The sequence below is a fragment of the Coturnix japonica genome, chromosome 7 (assembly GCF_001577835.2).
Source record: "Coturnix japonica isolate 7356 chromosome 7, Coturnix japonica 2.1, whole genome shotgun sequence".
Taxonomy (NCBI): domain Eukaryota; kingdom Metazoa; phylum Chordata; class Aves; order Galliformes; family Phasianidae; genus Coturnix; species Coturnix japonica.
The window spans coordinates 22,420,338-22,441,457 of record NC_029522.1 but is presented as its reverse complement, the minus strand read 5'-3'; the positions used below and the strand labels follow the sequence as shown (position 1 = coordinate 22,441,457).

Sequence of the window (21,120 nt, the reverse complement as noted above, 5' to 3'; positions counted from 1 at the left end):
GAAGGGTTCCCTCTCCAGAAGGGCCAGTTTTTTATTCTTATAAGTACTTAATTGCTGCCAGCTTTCAGCCTGAGATTCTTGCTATTTTCCACTTTTTTCCCCCCACCTTTTTTTAGGTTGCCTTCATTTTTCAAGTAGGTTACAGTTCATCACAGCGTGCCCAGATGTGGATTCCATTAAGCTCATAAAATCCTCTTTAAATCAGTGTGGGCTCCCAGGCTGGCTGACAGCAGACCGCCCTTCCCCCTACACACATTTCTGGAAACTCCTGAAGGTGACTTAAGCCATGTCATGGGCTTAAGTGGAGCTGAAGCTCATTGCCTTATCCTGAGTTTTAGCCACAGTTCTGCTAGAAGACACACATAATTGCAGTGAATGCAACTCTTGTTGACAGCAGTAGGGGATGATGAATATAAGGTCCTGACTTGAATTCATACATGTCAGGCTCAGTTTGCAGGAGATCATCACTGCCCTTGCCTAGGGGCAACCTAAGGCTAAATTCATCTGTGATGTGTCTATGTTGACCTCCACAGGATTACAACCAGGTCTGAAGCTGGCTGTTTCTTTCACAAAGTGGGTTTCAAAGCAGTATTCTAGCATGCGTTATGACGTTTAGCTTCTTGCCCTCATTTAGGTATAGTGGTCTATGTCAAATATTTATTTTGCAAAACTCACAGATTCTTATGTCTAGATGCCTAAAAAAAAAAAAAGAAAACAAACAACAAAACAAAACCCCTGCTTGCTCTCTTAACCTCTATCTGAAAGTTCACAATGTGGGCTCAGGTGTCTGAGCTGTGTTGTGAGTGGCATCCAAGGCTGCAGCTTGTTGTATCTAAGCTTTACCTCAGTTTTCTTTCTTAATGATAGGTGTGCTCAGTATTGGAAACGATGACAAAACATGGCAAAGGATAGCGTGCCTAAATGATACGAGATGAAATTGTAACAGGCTGTGGCATGCAAAAGCCAGTAAATAATTTCACACGAAGAAACTGTATCAGATGGACTTTCATTAGGGTTGTGGGGTGAAACCCAGAAAAAGAAAAAATGACTGGCATATTGAGAAGCAAAGGGTGCTGAGATGCAAACAGTGATCAGGAATCTTAGGAAAAAAAAGCTGTCAAAGGCATCTGAGGTGAGAAAGGGGTTGGGGGAGAGTCTCTAAGCAAACACTGCCCTTGTACCCAATGTTTCATTAAATGTTAGGATTCTGTTGGGGATGGCATCGTCTTCCTTCACTGATGTATCTGTGAGAACTCTGGTGATTTTTTACTAGGGACCTTCAAATAATTACTAGTTAAAGGTTTGATATCCTCTCTGATAACTGAAGCACATATCCAGTATTTGGCAGAGCATCAGGAAAATGAGGGCTATGCTTTGGGCAGCTAACTATTAATCCATTCCACAGAAAAACAAATTGTGGAAAAAGAGTTTGAAACCACCCACTTCCACTTGAGGATTACCATGTGTGAGTTCCAACAGCTTTACCTTTCTGAGAGCATTTTCCTCATGCACTGCCTCATTGCAACTGTAATTTGGTGAGGTCATGTACCCATTTGCTCTTACAGGTCACCATCCCTAGGTGACTACAGCTTGTGGTGGAGTACAGTCTGTCGATTATCTGGCTGACATTTTGAGAATCGTGTTGTTTCTTCAAATTCCTGGTTTCTGTGACTGCCAGGAGAAAAATAATATCCTTAAGTTAGCACAACAACATGAGTTCTTCTGTCTCCTACCACCAATTCAATAGCCCCCCAGTTTAATGAAAGAAAGAGAGAGAGAGGAAAAAATCAGAGGTGAACCAGATATGGAGCAACTGTCAGCAGAAATTGTTGCCTTAATCCTTCCTTAGCTTGGCTTGTAGACTCACTCAGAACATTACAAACAACAAATAACGAGCTTACAAATTACAATAGTTCACCAGTGCTTTTTTTCCCCCCCAGTTTTTTGTCAGAGAAACTTAGTGCAAAAGATCACAAAAATAAGTACCGATATGTAGAGATATCCAGCCTCCCATAGGCATGGTTCAAAATAAACAACCAAGGGGAGAAAAGACTTTTTTCAGACCCCAAAGAAGTGTGTGTTTAGAAGATTCATGTACAAAAGGAACACAGAGAAGGGGACTCGTGTTGAAAAGGGACACAGAGAACTTTTCATTGGAAAAGGAAGCACAGCAAAGTTCAGATCCAAAAGAAACAAATTATGCTTTGAAACTGCATGGCTGAGAGAGTAACTTGTCAAGAAAACCCCAAGGGGCATGATGTAACTCTAACTGTAGTCGACCGAGAGGCCTCCCACCAACCTCAAAGAGTTCTGGATAGCACCTTTGTTTTGGCAGGAATGTAGCTGTACTACTTGGCTTGTTTGATAAGTAAGCATTGCAAAACTGCATGAAAGCTTTGAAAAAGCACTTGTCTTAGAGAGCCTCACAAGCTCTCAGCTTCTGCTCAACTCTTTTACGCAGCGTTGCTTTCTGCAAAATCATAATAAAAGACACTTTATGTCTGTGAAAAGCTAGCAGTGCAAAACAATACTTGAAATTCATCTTCAGTGTGAGCTTAGTGTAGGTGAAGATAAAAAACAACAATGGCAGGAGATGGCAGAGTCCGAAGGAGTCAAATCCTGCTTCCTCTTAAGACTCAGCTATCCAGGGGTGAAGGATGTACTTCAACCAGTTGGCTTACAGTGATAGAAAGGAAGGCTGATACTGTTCTGAAGATGGGTTTTTTCAAGGATTCATCTCATTTAGAAGTTGTGGATTCTGGATGGATGCTTACTGTAACGTGAAAATCCAACAGATATCAGTAATATATCTACTTGGGGCTAGCAGATAACAGATGCGACAGGCAGGAGATTCTCATCCATGCTGCAGCTGTACAGAAAATCTATTTTATTTCAAATGGCACCAGACATACAGGGTAGAAATGCATCTCAGGCTTCTGATTTAGCTTTAGACTATGAAATATGAAGAACTGTTTACATGTATGCTATTTGTCAAAGGTCCCATGCTGATCGATGAATGGACTCTGGATCTTGAATACACTGGAGATGTATCTATTCTCTCTGAGCTCCAGTTTACTGACAGGATGGCCACTGACTCAAGGGTGCTTTAAGTCATGACTTTCACATATCTACAAGCAGATAGATGCATTTCCTAACCAAAGATCCCTAGGGTACTTTTAGATACTAGGAAGATCCTTCCCTAGTCCAAGCTGGCACCTCCAAGAATCTGCCTTGCGCAGATGTGTCTACTGGATCTACAAGGGTAGTTCAAGATTCCTTTATATAGGTAAATACTGGTATAAGTAGCTGGCCTATTGCTGGGATCATACTCTCTCTCTATGATCAGAGAGGAAGATGCACCTCTAGAACCTGATCTGTCATCTTTAAGCCTGAGACATTTGCTCTCCTCACCGACTTAATGACAAGTGTGAAACAAGTATGAAACAAGTGTGAAAACAAATGCCAACCAAAACAAAATGAAATGGCTCAAGGACAGTCTTTGAGTTCTTTGTGGTGCAGGACTCAATCCTGCATTAAGCAAAATCATTGGCAGACTTAATTATGAGAAGATTCATATCCCCTCCATTTAGTAAGAAACCATGTATTGACTGTTCCTCCACAAATGTGTGATCAGCTAAATGCTAATATAGGCAAACATCTCATGAAAACAATGTTTTTCTATGCTGTGAAAACCTAGGGACTGATAAATGGGATGGATTTAGTCTGGCTAGATCAAGTTAAAACACAGTGAAGAGATGCATCTCATCTTTGATTTTTGGCCATCTATTTTAATGTAAGTGTTAGGGGACTCTCATGATTGATGTTAATCTTAGTGCAGCTCCACACTCTAAATGGCTTTTTTGAAAAGCCTTTTTTTGCTTTCACCCAAATGAGTTTAGTTAGTCTGAGTTAAAAGCCTATCTCGTGTTTGGCTTTGTCTTCATTGTAGTGCCATGCCAAGAAAAGGTGAGTGAGGAGGGTGAAAGGTGTACACATCAAAAATGCACTCCAGACACTTGTAGACTTTTCTCCAGTAAGCAAGTAGGGACTATGGAAAAACTTACTGCAAATTACACTGCTGGTTATTTGGGCTAATGCTTTATTTCTAGAAGATAAACAGGAATTTGCAGTGCCTAAATTCATATCTCAGTATTTGGTAGCCTAAAAACCCCTAGAAGAAATAATTTTCAGGTGATATGTAACTGTAGGGAAAAAACAGGTCTTGGGATCCTCCTGATTGCCCCTTACGTTCTTTGAGGCTTTTCTTAGGGAAAAGAACAAAACATGTTCCACAACAAAACCCTCAAAAAACTGGCTATGTTCTTTGGTTTTACATTAAAATGAGCCCTGACATTATATATATATATATATATATATATATGTGTGTGTGTGTGTGTGATTCTGTGATATATATATATATATATATATATCTCGGAATGATTTTTCTTGATGTTGACTGAAAACTGTTACCTAAGATGATAGTTAGAAGAAAACAGGCAAGAACGCCCCCCAACTCTGGGTTAAAGCCCTTTTAATACAAATAGCACAAGTGTAGATGGGGGGGGGGGGGGGGAAGATTATTCAATTTGAATTAAGGAAAATGAAGGAAGTCTTAACATTGGGAGATTTTTGATAAATCACATTTATTTCCTCTAATTGTTATTGTCACTAACTGATACTGAAGTAAACCAGTGATGCCTTCAGTAAAGAAAGCACTGCAATGAAATAAATAAATGAAATAAATAGTGCAAGGGTTTACCTTCTATAGTAGCTTTTACCTATTTTTTTTCTTGTAGTTAGAAGAACATTCACAACCTGGCTTAAAAGCAGGATCTTATATGCACACCTCTACAAAAGTGTTGTTTTTATCCAGCCCTGTAGCATAGAAACATTCATGCTTGTTACATCCATGGGTACAGACGCATGTGTTTCTTTGTACTTGTGCATGCATTTATGTATGTGCAGTTCTTTCTTTTCACAGAAGCACACAAATGTAGCAAAATTTTCAGGAAGTTTTTACCAGCCTGTACTATAACGAATGAGGGAAAGGAAAATAAATATAGATGATGCGCTGTTTTGCCAGTCTGTGCCTGTGTATGGCATACCAGTCACACTTGTCCCAGAACTGAGCCACTGAACTGTATCTGAAATGTTTGTAGCAATGCTAGTATCTACATCTGGTGAAGGGAACTCAATCTACCTGGAGAAATCTAAGCATCTTGCAGAATCAGGCTCTGATTCTGATGGCTGAAAGTGATTTAGTCACTTGAAAAAGGAGAGGACTGTGCTTCACTGCTTAGTGTCCTTTCTCCAGGTATTCCTCTGTTCTGCTCTCTATAACTGCCCTTTGTAGTACTTTTACTCCTACAAACTAATATGTAGCAAAGCAGAAAGGTGGTTTGTGTTTATCAGTCTGAACAGAGAAATAGTTTTATGGGGTGAGAAAAAAGCATCTATATGCTTTCCCTTCCTTCCTGTTCCATTCTTCATAAAGCTTATTAAGAATGTTAGGTTGTCAGAGTTGGCTCATACAGGGGTCACTTCAAATAAGATGACTCAAATGTGGGTGCAGGTGCCTGTGTGTTTGCTCATACCATTAAAAAAACAACAACAAAAAACATTCCGCTTTATCTAGGGGATGGAGGGAGAAAAGAGAGAATTGCTTTGCCAGGATTTCATACTGGGACATAAAGCAAAATAGTGAACGCAGCTAACGAGTCTATTATTATGCATCTTGCTCTCAGTCATATACCATACAGCATGACCCAAAAAGGCTGTTCAAACCCTAGTCAAGGAAGAAGGTAACCAATTCTCATTTCAGCATAGCCAGCTTTGTAAAAATTGCTTAGTTAGTTTTCTGGTCATGGTGCTGATAGTCACATACTCTTCTTTGTGTAGGAACAGTATCATCCCAGGATTGTTTTCTCTTCTTTGGATTCTACTTCTTATCAAATAAAGCGATAGTCATTGCTTCCAACCTGTCCTTTATTTTTTTCCCTCTTTGTCTGACCTCTCCTTCCATCACAAAACATCCTAAAAATAACTGTGACCAATACTGGAGGGAAAACAAAACAAAATGCACCTACTGCTTGTCTAATTTCATCAATAATTTGCTATTGAGCATCACCTCACACAGCAATTCTTTGATTTTAATCAATGTGGAAATAATCGGTATGCGGATACCCCAGGATGACTCCAGGATGATGCAGGGGACAAAGAGGTTCAGCTGTGCAGTAGCTCTCCTGACTAAATCCTCACCCAGAGGATACAGCAAAAAGTAGGGTTTTGTTTTTTTTTTTTGGTTTTTTTTTGGTTTTTTTTTCCCCTTAGCTGTTGAATTGATCCAACTCCAATGAGAAACCTGCGAGTCTGACAGCAAATTCTAAATACTCTTCAGCAGGTCTGTGAAGTAAATATGCAAGGTGTGAAAAACGTCACCTTGGAGGGACCCCTCAATTCCCTGGTGTTACGTCTATGACTGAAAAGATTTTTGAGGCTCATACGAAAACTGTGCAGTGCGATTAAAATGGGCAGGATTTGAGCCTTCAGCATTGTTCCCAGTTGGGAAAGGACAGAAGCCTTTAATTAATCTTATCTGCTGTTGGTTTTAATTGTAGCATTTCGGGTTGTTTTTTATTTTTTTTCCCCGCACAGATTTCATAGGCTTGATTAAATATTAACCTTTTTAGACACAATATTAAATCTCTATTTAGCTTCGGAGCAGTTATTCCAGGTACTATAAAGAAATATCACTCAATCTTTCATGCAGTTTTTGCAGGGTTCTTTGAGCACTTGGAAGTACTGTTTCTAATTATTTTAAATTATTTTAGTAACTGTCATATAATGTTTAAACTATTTCTACTTTTCATTTTGTGGTATTTTATTTGCCTCAGTGGCAACAGCATTTAACCTCAGCACATGATAATCCTCCATATGTCATGAACATATGCTGCATTTATAACATTTCAGACAAATATAGTGCACCTAAGTCCTAGCAGCTTCCTAAAACCCTTGGAGATTCAAGCTACTATTTTCCATGCTTCAGCTAGAGATATGCTAGAGTATGTTGGGTCTACAAAGCCAGCCTTATGAGATGGAGGTGAAAGAAGTGTTATGGGAGCGATATTCGTTGTTGATACATTCATTCTTGGAAAATAATTGGTAAGCCTAAAAGTTACAGTAAAAGGACAGGAGGTTGGGGGAAGGGGCTTAAATGAGAAACACAGCTTTATTTTTCATTACCTTGTACCAGTTTCTCAACTGGTATAAATTAATGTACTACCACTGAGATCAACAGAGATGTGTCTATTCGTGTCATTTGAGATTTTTTTTTTTTTCTGGTTTGTTACGGCTGCTGTAAATGAGCCTGTAAAATAAGTCAGGTGGTTTGATCTCGTTCTTTCCCTCTCTCCTGTCCCAGTATCTGTAGAGCTATGTACTTGGCTACTTACATACTCCAGCTCTATTGTAAATGTGATGAATTAACTGGCTCAAGAGGGGGGAAAAAATAACACAAGATACACAAAAGTAGAGACTTAAGAACATCCAGGAAGTCATAGCAGAAACCGGGTGCATGTGTGGATCTTACTTTTAGAGTGGAATAGCAGGTCTCTTGAGCTGCAGAAGTAAACTGTGATTGCCAGGTTGTTATGCTGAGAATGAGGCACTGTGATTGTTGTCAGTGTTTCTTTTGCAGGGTGATTTAAAAAAAAAAAAAATAAATAAAAAAAAAAATTAAGAAAAAAAAATGTGTATATATATTTATATATATATATAATTTCTTTAAGGAAAAAAAAAGAGTCGGGGGAAGGAAGAATAGGAGGAAGAAAGGAAGGGTGGAAAAACATTTAGGGGAGTAAGAGTAAAAAGAAATTGTACTGTCCATCAAATGAAATATTCTCGTTTGCACTCGCTCACTGTGTTCTGCAAGTCAATGTCAGCTTTAAAAGAGCTCTCAAGATTTTCTGGGTATTCCTTCTCCTTTGTTTGGCTACTTCGATGCGCCTGTTTGTGCTGATAGAGGAATCTGCTCATGATGGCGATGATGCAAAAGATGATGAATATCACAACTGCTATTACACCTGAGGAGAGGTAAGAAAGGGAAGGATAGAAAGGGTAAAATACAAAAACAAAGATTCAATTATGTCAAAAATACATTGCCAGTGTGTATCAGTTTAGAGAGGATATGACAGATCAATTAATCTTAGTCTATACACAGTCACCTGTCTCTATCATGCTCTTCTTGATCATCTCTGTTTGGTTTTTGTCTCCTTAGGTGACATGGGTAGTGAGCATTGATATAATTGGCCTTCTGATTTGGATCAAATTCTGACTGCACTGGAAGCAAAGTTGGATCAGTGTGTTTGTTTGTAAAAAAAAAAAACTATGTATGTATGCTCAAACAAATCCCTGCTCTGTCATATTTTCTTCTGTGTTATCTCTGAAAGTTGGCATGAGCTTTGTATGCTTAGGTTTATAGCTTCTAGATATTATCTAAGGCAGCTCCCTACAGGGCATCCTATAAAATAAACAGAGATAAATTGCCTTCCAGGTTGTTAAAGGAAAATGAAAACTCTACACGAAGCTATAAAGACAACTTTCCCTAGTATACGGATGCTTCCATATGATCTAACAAGCTCCTCTACAACACCAATTTGCAAATAGAGAGCTCAAGGAGTAGAGGATGTGTGAATAACGCATTGAGGCTCTCATTGGTGTGGTGTTAAATTGGTTGATACCCACCATTGTTGTAGTTCACAGCGTACGTTCCTATCTAGGTAGCTTGTTTATAGGCATGTACCACTAAATCAAGAAAACACTAGATGTGCATTAGATTTAAAAAAAAAAAAAAAAGTTTTATCCTCTGACAATTATTTTTCAATTGTAATCTTTAAATATTGTTACCTCCAATCACAGCAGAATCGCTTCTGACCGCATTGGTGAGAGGCTCCCTTTCATCCGTCTTCCCGAAAGGATCTGCAGTTGGTTAAGCAGAACAAGATTTATTTTTCTATTGACTATTTTAATTTTTACTGTGGCTCAGACAGAAGTGTCCTCGTCCTCTTGTGAATTGTAACCTTTATTCAAAAGATGTAATTTGGGGTACTGGAAAATCAAACCAGGAAGGTCTCTAAGCTTGCAGGACAAATTTTTCCTACATCTTCACTGTTAAGGATGTATTTAAGAGGAAACAGAAAAGCTTACAACTAACATCTGAAAGTGTTTCCTCGGTTTATCTGTAGAGAAATCACAGATAGAAATCTGAGCTAAATAGCCTGTTGGGAGCTCTATTCAGTCACAGCTCTTTTTCTATTTTTTTAAGTACCTGAGATACCAGAAAGAAGCAAAAGACAGGAAGGCTGTAGCTCTGACCTACATTTGTAGATGAAGATACAAGGTTTAATTTGACTTGTATAAAAAGAATCAGTCTCTGCCTGGGACAGCTCTTTGGGAGAGGTCTTTTTCTCCACTGCAGAAATGCAATGGTCAAATTAAATTCAATGCAGAGAGATATCAGTAATGAATTTCAACATGAAAAGTTCCTAGATGTTGTAGCTCTTCTACCTTTTCTATAAATGACTACAGGGCCAAAATGTCTACATGCTTAGTTACAGCAGTGTAGCTGCTTTTGTCCCATTTCAGAAAACTGATTTTTTCTGTTAGTTGAATCCAGCTTTTCTTGCATCTTCACAAGCAACTATTCTGTAGTTGTGTATCAGGAGGTGATGACATGTACATACATGTCAGGATTCCCTACGCCTGCAACTCAGTCGCAACTCACTCATTGTTTGAGCTAAAGCACAAAAGCAATGATTTGAATGCCTTCGGAACACCCATTATCACTATGAATGTAACTGCTAATTTTGACAGATTTGGACACCTATTTATATTTCCCTTATTTGGATCTTGGGTGCCTGCAGCGATGTTGCCAAGCAACAAACAGTCACGGTAAAGTTTCATCTTATTTACTCTGTTTGTGGGACTGGAACAGGGTTAAAAAAATGTTGTTTTACACATAAATGCAGGTGAAGTGTATTCTGAGTTCTCAGGTGTCTCCTGACAAGAAAAATTAACATCTGTTGAATGCCAGTCCTACTGTACTAAAGTAAAATCTCTCCTTAAGTTTGGGGTTACAGTCATAACTATTCTTTTTCCTTCTTCTCAGGTTACTGAACTCTACCATCTCATAGATCCCATGGGCAAGGTAGCCTCTGGCAAACCTGTTGTTCCTCTTTGTTTGGGAATGGCAGGTCCAGCTCAAACGTGGCAAAATAGGGACTTGTGTTGTCCTAACTGCTAGTCAGAAACAAAAATATTTCTGTTTTTGGCATTTACTTGACCTGCATGAAGACCTGGGCTGGCCCAGGGTGGTGATGGAGTCACTCACGCTGGAAGTGTTCAAGGTATGTTTAGGTGTTGTGTTGAGGGACATGATTTACTGGGAACTTCTGGTGACAGGTAGATGTTTAGCCTGGATGATCTTGTAAGTCTTTTCCAACGTTGGTGATTCTGTGATGCTATATCAGAATTCCACTAGCTGAACCTACTCTGGTATTTCCATTATTTTAATATAAAAAAAAATACCAAGTTAAGATCTCAATATCTCTGTGCCATAGGTGTAGCATTCAGAATGCCAGTACTTCAAGTCTATCTCAGCAAGAAACAAGGTGATTTATTTATCTTTGTTGACAAAGATCAAAATCACAGTAAGTCACTTTTCAATTTGGGTTTCTTAATCAGGTGTGCGTATGGGTAACTGAGCTGTAAGCATACGGATTTGGTTCACTATTCATTTCTGACATGACAGTGCTTAACCTGGATACAAGAATTCAACTGAGTCTAAAACCCTAATACCCAAGTCCAAATACACTAATTTCTGTTCTGCATCCTGTCCTGTAGGCTGGTCTTACTGCTTTTTAAACTTGTTAGAAAAATTAGGTCATCAGGGTGACAGATTACAGGATAAGGAGTATATATATTTTCAGTGTTACTATGCATTTTGTATTTGCAGTGCACTTTTCTTGTGTGTTTCATAGAAGATACTTCAGACAGCTCTGGGTGGGGAGAAGAAAGCCAGAGGTGGGAAGCAACACATACAGAGTGTGCTCAGAGTAATCAGCAGCCTCTTTCTCTATGCAGAATGCTAATAGCATCATTTGTTTTCTATTGAGTATCTTAAGTAGAAGCTGCAGAGAAAAGGAGATTTGACGTGAGTACAAATGTAAAAGGCATCATGATATATAATGAACTTGTAATAGTTCTCAGAGAAGACAAAGTGGCTTCATAGGTCAAGGGGCCAAAAACATCTCTTAATTTGTACCCACTTCTGGTCATTAGGATTTTTGCCACATCTGCTGGTGACTAAAGCAGCAACTCAATTGCCCCTGTGAGTGGTGAGGACACTCCCAGCTGCTCTGAGTCTCCTTTTCTGCATACAAATTCACATATGTAAAATACTTCAGATTCCCAGTGGGCAGTCTCAGGATTGAAAGATATAAATTGTTGGAATCACCTTATTTGTAACACTCCAGTACTGTAGCTTCTCTTTATCCTGAGAGAATCAAGTACAGCCATTTAATGGACATCATACATATGTGTCATGGGGTTTGTACAAAGGCTTTTTGCTCCTTTCTGCTAGACTGGGAACAGATTTGGCTTGTTTGTTGTAAGATTCCTATTGCTGATCACCACTGGGATATGAAATCTGTGTAACATTTATGTTTTCCTTTGAGATCTGCAGCACTGGAGCTGTCTAGAGTGGATGGGAATGGCAAATGAGGCATATAACCATACTTCAGTTGCTGTTAACACTATGACTGTGGGTTTTTTTTTATTTGCTATAGGGGTAATGTGGTACAATGTCTTTTTCAAGTGGCGTTGGCTAATCTTAATGCTTTAAATTTTTAGAGAGAAAGTAACTTGGCAGTTCCAATGTTTAAAACACTCTCACAATTGCATTAGTGTTTTGTTTTGTTTTTAAAGGCAATCTCACATTCCAGTGTTAATTTTCATTTCTCCTCTTGGCAGAACGTACCTGAAGAAGAATATATTGTGGTTGCTGTGTTCACATCAGCTTCCATTAGAGATGAACAGCTGGATTCAGTCAAGGAACCCTTGACAGTCACAGGAGCAATGCTGGGATGGCGCAGAGCAGCTTTCAGGGGAGCAATGTGGTTATACCAAACAGAGGACATGCAGCCAGTGAAACCATAAGCATTTGCCTTTGAGACTTCAGGGTCCAGTGATAAACTATCTGCAACACAACAGGAAAATGGTCTGGGGATTGTCAGTTTTAAGAAGATGCATTTAAAAAAATGGTAATTTTTATCACACTAATTACTGTTTTATTTCATTTGATCTCAAATGTTTAGGTTCTCCCTTAGCTTACTATTAAGTTGGCTTGAACAGAAGACTGCATTACATTTCTTTTCTTATCCCTTTTTTCTACTGTCTTGACAGGAGAAAGCACATTGTGGATGTTAATCACTACAATAATAGCAATAAAAAGAATAATAATAAACAGTAAAAAAAAAAAAATCAACGTTGAACATCACAGAATCTGTGAGATGATCCTCTTCAACTTCTGGGTAACACAGTAACAGCACCTTCACAGATGCATCTTTAAGGTATTCTATTTCCTGCACTCTTTTTGTGAAGAATCCTACTCTCTCTTGTCTATTAAACAACAATTAATCCGGCTCAGTATTAGAAAGCTTACTAAATCACACAGTCACAGAATTGTAGGGGCTGGAAGGGACCTCTAATAGTCTTCTGCCCTTCTCTGAGTGTGTCTATTGTTTAACCTACTTTTCCAGTACAGCTAATTATGTTGGTAGCATCCGCACTTCTTATTTTTATCATCAGAGTTCCTAAGAATCTTCCTAGTTATGCGCTAGGTTGTCATTCTGTCTGTTAGCCCTGTTCCACTAATACAACAAAAGTCAAATAAACTATACTTCATTTAATCTACATTGAAATCCAAACTAGTGCCTCTGTGTTCTTTTCCAGCTTGAAGATGAGATGGTACAATTAATGTATGTGTCTGTGTTCATTAGCATTTCATGAAGACAAAGTCAATTCAAAGACATGCCTTTTTTATTTGGTTCTTTGTTTTAATATAAAAGGTTGTTTTGGAAAGCTGGTAAAGGACAGCAAAGCCACCTTCCCTTTCCTCTGAGCTTTAATTTATTTACTTTCCAGAAGTTGAAATTCATACTGCTAAGAGGTCTGTAGCATGATGTGTCTTGTGGCAAGGTCAATTAAAAAAGAAAAGAAACAACAAACTAAAACAAAACAAAAAAGAAACAAAAGAAAACCCACAGGNAAGAGGTCTGTAGCATGATGTGTCTTGTGGCAAGGTCAATTAAAAAAGAAAAGAAACAACAAACTAAAACAAAACAAAAAAGAAACAAAAGAAAAACAGTAGTTATTCAAAACCTTAGAAGTTACCTGCTTGTGAGAAAAATTTTAGCATTAAAAATTTCTGGATGTAGTTCCATTGACGCTGGAAAATAATGATTATCAACTTTTCAAGTTTAGTTTATTTTCCTAGCTTGAAAGAGTATGTTGTTAAACAATAAAATAGGGTACAATTTTTCTACTGTCAATCAAATGCAGTAATTTTACAAACTTTCAGACAAAAGAATTGGAAAAAAATATCTACAAAACTTTTATGTGTAATAAAATACTAAGCCATCTCAAAAGCAGCACGAATCATCTGATGTTAATTTTGGTACTCAGGATCTGTGTCCATGATGTCATGGAGCCAGAGGGAACAAGGCAAGAAAGATGTATTAAGTTTGAAATATAATGTGGAAGAATGTGGCTCTATCTCAGCTAAGCAAGGTATGGTGTAAGCTTTGTCTTACAGGGAGAAGCTCAGTTTGAACTTTTACTAAACGGTGAAGTGAGAGACAGAGGCTGCTGGAATTTAGAATAAAGGGGGGCTAAAGGGGGATAGTTAAAGGTAGTTTGTAGATTGGAAAAGGAATGTAGAAGTTAAAATAACAAGGATCGGAGACTGTGGGTCTGGGGGAGCAGGAAGGATTCGGATAAGGAGTGAGAACTCCTTGAGACATCTGGCAAGGAGGGGTTTAGATGTTTTAATATCCGAAGAGGAGTTGCATCTCCCTGATAAGATGGGTGATAACAAGAGAGGGGTCTGCATGCTAAACAACTATTGAATATGGATCTGAATTCCAGGAAATCATTGACTGTGTATTAGGTTTACCCATATCTGTGTCATGATTTTACAAGTCAGGGTGCAAGTTTGGTGGAGACATCCCCCCTTGCACCCAGTGGTGCGCAACACTGAAATAAACATACGTGCTTTATAACCAATCTCTGGATTATAGAGTTTGATTCTGTAAGTTATCACTGCCAGGAGAGTTAGGTGGACAACCTCTGGGGTGCAAACAACTGAACAGCTGCCAGAGAGATGTGAAGATAAGCAGTAAGATTTTAACATTAAAAAACCCTGCAGCCTTACATAAATTCACATTTGTTTTTGTGTAGGAAAATATAGGGAAATATTGTATTCAGGTTTCTAATGAGATTTTGGCAGAGGTCTTATAAAACAAACAGAGTCATTTCCAAGTTTCTGCACAAAGGTTTATATAAAATAAAAAGTTCAGTTTGCAGTATTTGTCACCTTTCTTGAATCTGCAAAATCTTTTGTAAACATTTGTACTCTCAGCATTTCCTTTCTTATTAACTTTGACTCAAAAGGTGGATTTGTTGGTATCTTTCAGGTGTCAGGCAAACTAAATTGTTCTGTTCTGCCCCAATGTGTAAAAGGTAAAACCTACAAGATAATGAATTCTTTTTTCATGGTACAGTAGCTTGAAAAGTCTAAGAGCACTGTTGAAGGCTTTTTTTAAAGTCAAATTAAGGGCCAGTTCCCATCCTCTGTTGTCAAAGTAAGCTTTGCATGAATGAGAGCGAGAAGAATTGTTGTTGTAAAGCTGTGAAATTTGGAAGAGAAGAAAAGGAGTGAAAGAACAAACTGGAAACAACCCCAGAGCTTTCTAGTAAAAATTCCATGTACGCAGGTATGGGTTTCTAAGACTTGAGGTGCACGCTCTGTCTTTCAAATAGCAGGTCTGTCACTGAACTCAGCAAGAGACTGCTACACCTTGGATGTGAATGATGTGTGTTACGCCCTATGAATCCTTGTGAGAATAATGTAAGTCTGAGCTTATAACAGGATGTAGCTGTGTTAAGTTGAATGACCTGTGTGCAGGGGAGCTTTTTTGGAATTTTACTGTTCGTTATCCATATTTTCATTAGTAAAAAAAGGTAAGCTTCTTATTTATGAAGGTGATGCTATTGAGCAAGAAACAGGGGACCAGATATTCAATGTACTTGAGAAATAGTTCTGAAACAGCAAAGGATGGTGAGAACAAAGTAAAAGTACTTTTTCTCTTCAGTTAGCCCAGGAACAGGCACAACATTTCACGTTTTGCTTGCTAGCAAATGAACATTTAATGCTAAGAGGTAGACAGGAGATTTTTGTTTCATTAGGCTTAGCAGAAATAATTTCAGGCATATAATCGGTGTGTTTTCTATAAGACAGCTTGTCATTGAAAATAAAACTGTGCTTTGAATTGCAATGTGAAATTTGTGACGTCAAATTTTTAGATGCTTGAATCTTAATCTGTCACAGCATTGCCAGCCATGTGAAGTTCTGCATGAGCTCAAAGTGTAATCTATAAGAAGAAAATATGCCAAAAAAAAAAGAAAGCCACCTACAGACAATGTTCAAAAGAATACATGCCCTTCTAACAAGCAGATAGCTAAGATCAATCTAAGCAGCAAGAATACACTCCAATAAATGAAATTTTTACAGAGAAGTAGATAACCTTTGACAGTTATTTAGACAATATCATTAAAGAATTAGACATTTAAATGTGTGGTATTAGTATCCATAATTTTGAATGGATTTTCTCTTTGTAATGTGGACATGATAGCATTATTGGCTCAGAATGTGGACTGTGTGAAGTGCTTGTGCTAGTAGAGCTTTGTATTTTATGTAATGTCAGCTAGCTCCTAAATGTCTCTTCCAAGTAGCCGCTTTGATTTTCTGTAAGACCTTACCAGGTTACTAGGAAGAAAAAAATTTAGACCTCTACCACAAACATGAGATTTTTTTTTTTTTTTCAAAGCTAAAGTTATCCCATGAAGTATGTATTCAGGGGGGAAAGACTGCAGTAAGGAAAAAAGCCTTGCAGTGATGGTAGAAGTCCAGATGATAGTTGTTGTGGCTGCTTCTGTGTTGATGAAATGTTTGAGAAATATATATTATTTACTGAAACCAGTATGGGTTAGTAATTAAAGGCTTTGCACAGCTGGGGGTTGTGAGAAGCTGGAGAATTGTTGGAAGCCTGTCCAAGGGAACCCATGGACATGACCTGCCCAAGAAGTGAATGGTGGATTACCATGAGCACAGTGGAGAAAGGACAGAAGCTCAGTTCTTCCTGATGGAGGAAAAAAAAGTAGGTGGGTACCCCAACAGGTAACATCATGGTGATGGACAGGAACTGATGCATCTGATAACTGCGGGAGATGAGTCTGGAGGAAGAGCGGGCATGCCCTCTGCCAAAATGCAACTATGTAAGACTAGGAGACATCAGTAGATTCTATGGTGGTGTGTATAATTGCTCTGTAATCTGTGTGATAGAGTGTCTTTCTTTACTATTGCTAACTTAATGATTTTCCCCACTGTAGCTGTAATGCAGATTATGCTGTGATTAAAAGGTTAAAATTTAGGAATTGTTGGAGGAGCTGTACAGGGGTTAAGAAATGGTTAATAATCATGAAAAATATTAAAGTACGGAGAATAGCTCAATAAATACTGTTGAAAAAGTATCTCTATAGCTCATAAATCATGTAGATGGGTCTGGAGTGTGAGAGGGCAAGAGATTCCATGTACCTCTATAAACTAGACACGTTACACATATGTTTATGTGTATCTATCTGAGATCAGAAGATTACATAATAATCTATGTTGATTGACACCTGTCAAAATTGATTGATACCTTTTAAAGTTGATCAACACCTTTGAGGGTCATGAACTTCTCTCCATTGTTTAAAGCACAGCCTGCCTCCTTAGGTCAAATTGCCAACAGTGCTCATGTGGTGATGCACACCAGGATGTTCTCTGCTTGCACCGCTAAAAGTATGTGAACTGGGACTCTCGTTAAGATTTCACATAGGCTTTACCAAAAACTGTAAGACCCACTTGTGGTCTGGAACCAGTACTCACTGAAGTCCAGGGAACGACTTCCATCAATAGCAATGGGCTTTGGATAAGACCTTTTGTGTCTTTGCTCTATATATGTGAAGAAAGTGTCAATGACCATGGGATAATAGTATTTCTGTATTGCTACTGGATACTGTGAGGAAGATTTCAACAAATAGCCATTGGTTATTTGAATGCTGCTTCTTTTTACTCAGTTGTCTTCAAAGCCACATTTATATTTAGATTGATCTTTCTAAGGAAGCTATATGGCCCTGTTACTGTGGATCTGAACAGCTCACAACCTTTTATGCTCTTATCCTCACAGCATCCCTCTGATGTAGGAATGTTCTATTATCCAGGCTTTACTGATAGAGAACAGAGATACTATAGCATGGATTGATTCCACAGAGAATAAAATGCCTACTTACCTTTGTAACAGCACATAAATGGCTTGCCCAAGGTCATTCAAGCCATCTGTGGCACACTGAGCGTCCCTATATTCTGAATTCCAGGTGATCCCCCTCTGTCTTTAACTGAGGGCTTTTTCCTGCAATTCTGAGCTGGGTGTAGCATAGCCATTCAAAACCATTTCAAAGACAGGAAAAAGTATCAGTGTGTAAAGCTTTGGACTAAAAGAAGTCAAAAGTGGCTGAAGGGGCTGGAAATCAATAACTGGACATCGCATAAACCTGTGCTTTTCAAGAGTTCCAGCTGTGCTCAGCATGGTAATAATATGAAAATCTATTGAGGAAGAGATCTTAATCTTGTGATATCACAGAATCACAGTACAGCTGTGGTTGGAAGACATCTCAAAGATCATCATACTCCAAATGCCCCTGCTGTGGACAGACCTGCCACCCACCAGATCAGGCTGCCCAGAGAAGCCCCATTCAACCTGGCTTTGAATGCTTCCCAAGGACTGATAAAAACTATAAAGGTCTCTCCAGATGGTGTCCCTTCCTTCTTCTGTGTCAACTGCACTGCTCAGGTTGGTGTCATCGGCAAACTTGCTGAGTGCACTCAATCCCCCTGTCAAATGTCACTGAAGAGTGCCAGTCCCAAGACGGAGCCTCGGGGGATACCACTTGTCATTGGTCTCCACCAGCCTTCTCTGTTGACTGTAACGCTCTGGCTGTGGTTATCCAACCTACTCTTCTTAGCCCAGACTTCAAATGCATATTTAATCAATTAAGCAATAAGGATGTGATACAGGACCATGTGAAAGGCTTTACACAAGTCCTGGTACATGATAACTATTGCCTTTACTTTGTCCATTGGTGATGTCATTCCAGAAGCTCTTACAGATTTCTCAGCCAGTTGAAAATGAACAGTGGTGTCAAGAAAGACATTAATTTATAAAGTGTAGGTTAAGGAACCACAATCAAACTTGGAGCAAAGAATGTGCAGTCTTGGCAGGATACAAGACAGAATTTCAGACAACTATAGTGCAAATAAGTAGAATACAGCTTTTCTGTATGGTTATATTACAAAGATTACTTGGCACCTAAATTAAAAATAAGCACTACAAGAAGTAAGTCAAGTCTGGATCTCCTGCCTCTATGAGTTGATGCTGTTGCTGAGAACTTGATGAACAATAACAAGGAAGAAGTTGGCTGAAGAATATTGGCTTAGGTCAACCGTATTCACCTTTCAGTGAACCATCATTAGAAAAAGCTATGTTTTAAAATTTTACCCGTTTAAAAGTAGAAATAAATTATGATTGGACACATGTATATAAATTCTACATTCCCAAAATGACAAAGTGTGGCCAGGTTCCAATTTCAATAAGATTGAAGACGACACAAAACAGGGTTGATAGATGAGATTGTTGTGTCACCCTTCAGAGGAACCTTGACAAGATGGAAAAATAGGCACAAAAGGAAGTTCAATGAAGAAAATACAAAAAGGCCTATATTTATGTTAGGAATTACCTCATCCACCAATACTGATTGAAAACCAGCTTTGTAAAGAAAGATCTGGGGGACAATAAGCTGACAACAAGACAGCAGCATGCCCTCGCAGCCAAGGTGGCCCATTTTCTCCTGGCATCCAGAGCTGTCTTGCGAAAAGCAATGCCAGCAGACAGATGATGTTCTTCCCTTTGTACCCTGCATGAGTTTTGTGCAACTGGAGCACGGGGTCCAGTTCTAGGCCTCCCAGCAGAAGACAGGCACAGATTTACTATAGCAAGCCCAGCAAAGGCTCACAAAGATTATTAAAGGACATGAGCATTCTTCATATGAGAAAAGGTGGGGAGAGCTGGGCCTCTTCAACCTGGGGAAGACTTAGAGAAGACTGTGACATGCAATTCAGGGAGGGAGTAAAGACTCTTCTTAGCACAGATGCCAGATTTAACTCGGCAGATGAATTCCTGACAGAAAAGTCTGAGGAAGTTCATTTAATATATGAAAAAGAAACCAGATCTAGGATTAGGCTGAAATTAAATTGACTTCCTGGGATTGTGTGATTCTTGGTACAGCAATAAGATCTCCAATCAGCTGGATGAGCGAGTTTATGGCTTTAGTGTCATTACAGAAAATTATTGCTACCTTATTAATACTAATAGAAAATATCTAGAAACTTTGGAGAAAAGAGGGAAAAAAAAAAAAAAAAAAAAAAAAAAAAAGGGGAAGGACATATCCATTAAAAGTTATCTAGAGACAAACCTTGGTGTTCAGTGCAACTGAATGCCAAACCCCTGGAGATACATCTGGGCTTTCTGACACTGCTAGAAACTTGTACTTGTAAAATTACTCCTATTTTTGTGGCTACATCTAGTTTCCCTCACAAGGCCGAGTTGCACTTTGTACTTTTTCTGGTTACACGTTTCAAGGTCTTTCTGCTATTTTCCATCTGCTGGTTAGAAAGCCTTGCTTTTATTGATTTGTTATCTATAGGTGAAGTTTTATGCAGAGGTCACAATATGAGCAATGCTTGTATTCAGCACTACAGATGAAACCTGACAAAATGAGATTTTAGTTCAGCCCTGCTTTAGGCTGAGAAGTGTCAGGTCCTCAAATCCACCCACAGAAGTTTGAAAGCTGCATCTTCATACAAACAACAGTTCTAAATGAGGGGAAAATCAGTTCCTGTCTTTAACCTATGCAATGCAAAATGTGCTGATGTCATTATATACAATTACATTGCACTAGTAGGCATCAGAGGACATCTATCTGTCGAGCTACCAGTCCTAGAGGCTTTGGGCGCTATTAATAAAGCATATAAATTCAAGTAGTGAAACGGTGAGATTCACATGGAGGTTCAATTCTAACAAAGGACTAAAATCTTTTTAACCAAGGAACAATTTAGAACCTTACTGGGAATGCATGAGACTTATATGAGGAAATAAGATGTAACCTGACTGCAAACAGAGTTGTGATTTCTGAATTTCTGGCCAAGTTTTCCAGGTCTTGTAATAGCTTTGCAGTGTGAAAGAGTAAATTCAAAAAACCTACATGCATGGAGCATGCAAAATTGTGCCCTCAGTGCTATACGTAGCAGAAATATTCCTTGCAGAATTCAAATAGAAAAGGACAGGGAGTGCAATAAGGGTAGAGAGGATGAAGGTTCACAGTGCTGTTCTTCTTATCATTAGGAAACAGAAATGGCTTCAGAGGAGCAAGCTACAGTCAGCAAAATGATATCATTAGGCCAAGATGCCACCCTGCGCAGCCACGTGGGCAAAATGAATCACTTTATTGGAGTGAGCAATGGGAGAAGCTAACACTGCTATGAGTACAAACAAGTAAAGCTGCCAAATCTTTGCACTGATGAGCTATATAAGTAAGAGTAGTAGACTGCTCGGGATAACCCTTACAGCTAAATCAGACATACACTCACACAAAAATCCAACTCTTAAAAAGCTAGCACACAACACAGAT

The 21,120-nt window shown here is 38.7% G+C and overlaps 1 protein-coding gene and 1 long non-coding RNA gene across 3 annotated transcripts in view; one reads left to right on the top strand and one right to left on the bottom strand.

Moving 5' to 3' along the window:
• Positions 1-686: 686 nt before the first annotated feature.
• CNTNAP5 (contactin associated protein family member 5) overlaps positions 687-21,120 on the bottom strand; it is a 252,770-nt gene continuing 232,336 nt past the window's right edge. The window contains exons 22-24 of the mRNA XM_015868834.2: positions 12,035-12,253; positions 8,905-8,976; positions 687-8,081 (exon numbers count right to left, since the gene is read on the bottom strand). Of these exons, the coding sequence (XP_015724320.1) occupies positions 7,885-8,081; positions 8,905-8,976; positions 12,035-12,253 (488 nt within the window). The 3' untranslated portion in view covers positions 687-7,884. The remainder of the gene's footprint in view (positions 8,082-8,904; positions 8,977-12,034; positions 12,254-21,120) is intronic.
• LOC107316850 lies at positions 8,080-19,865 on the top strand. 2 transcript variants are annotated; one of them, XR_001556606.2, is made up of 5 exons: positions 8,080-10,403; positions 12,028-12,317; positions 12,460-12,626; positions 13,741-15,184; positions 16,347-19,834. It is a non-coding gene; the product is annotated as an uncharacterized LOC107316850 (long non-coding RNA). The 2 variants fall into 2 exon arrangements; XR_004307912.1 differs by having other exon boundaries at positions 13,741-19,865.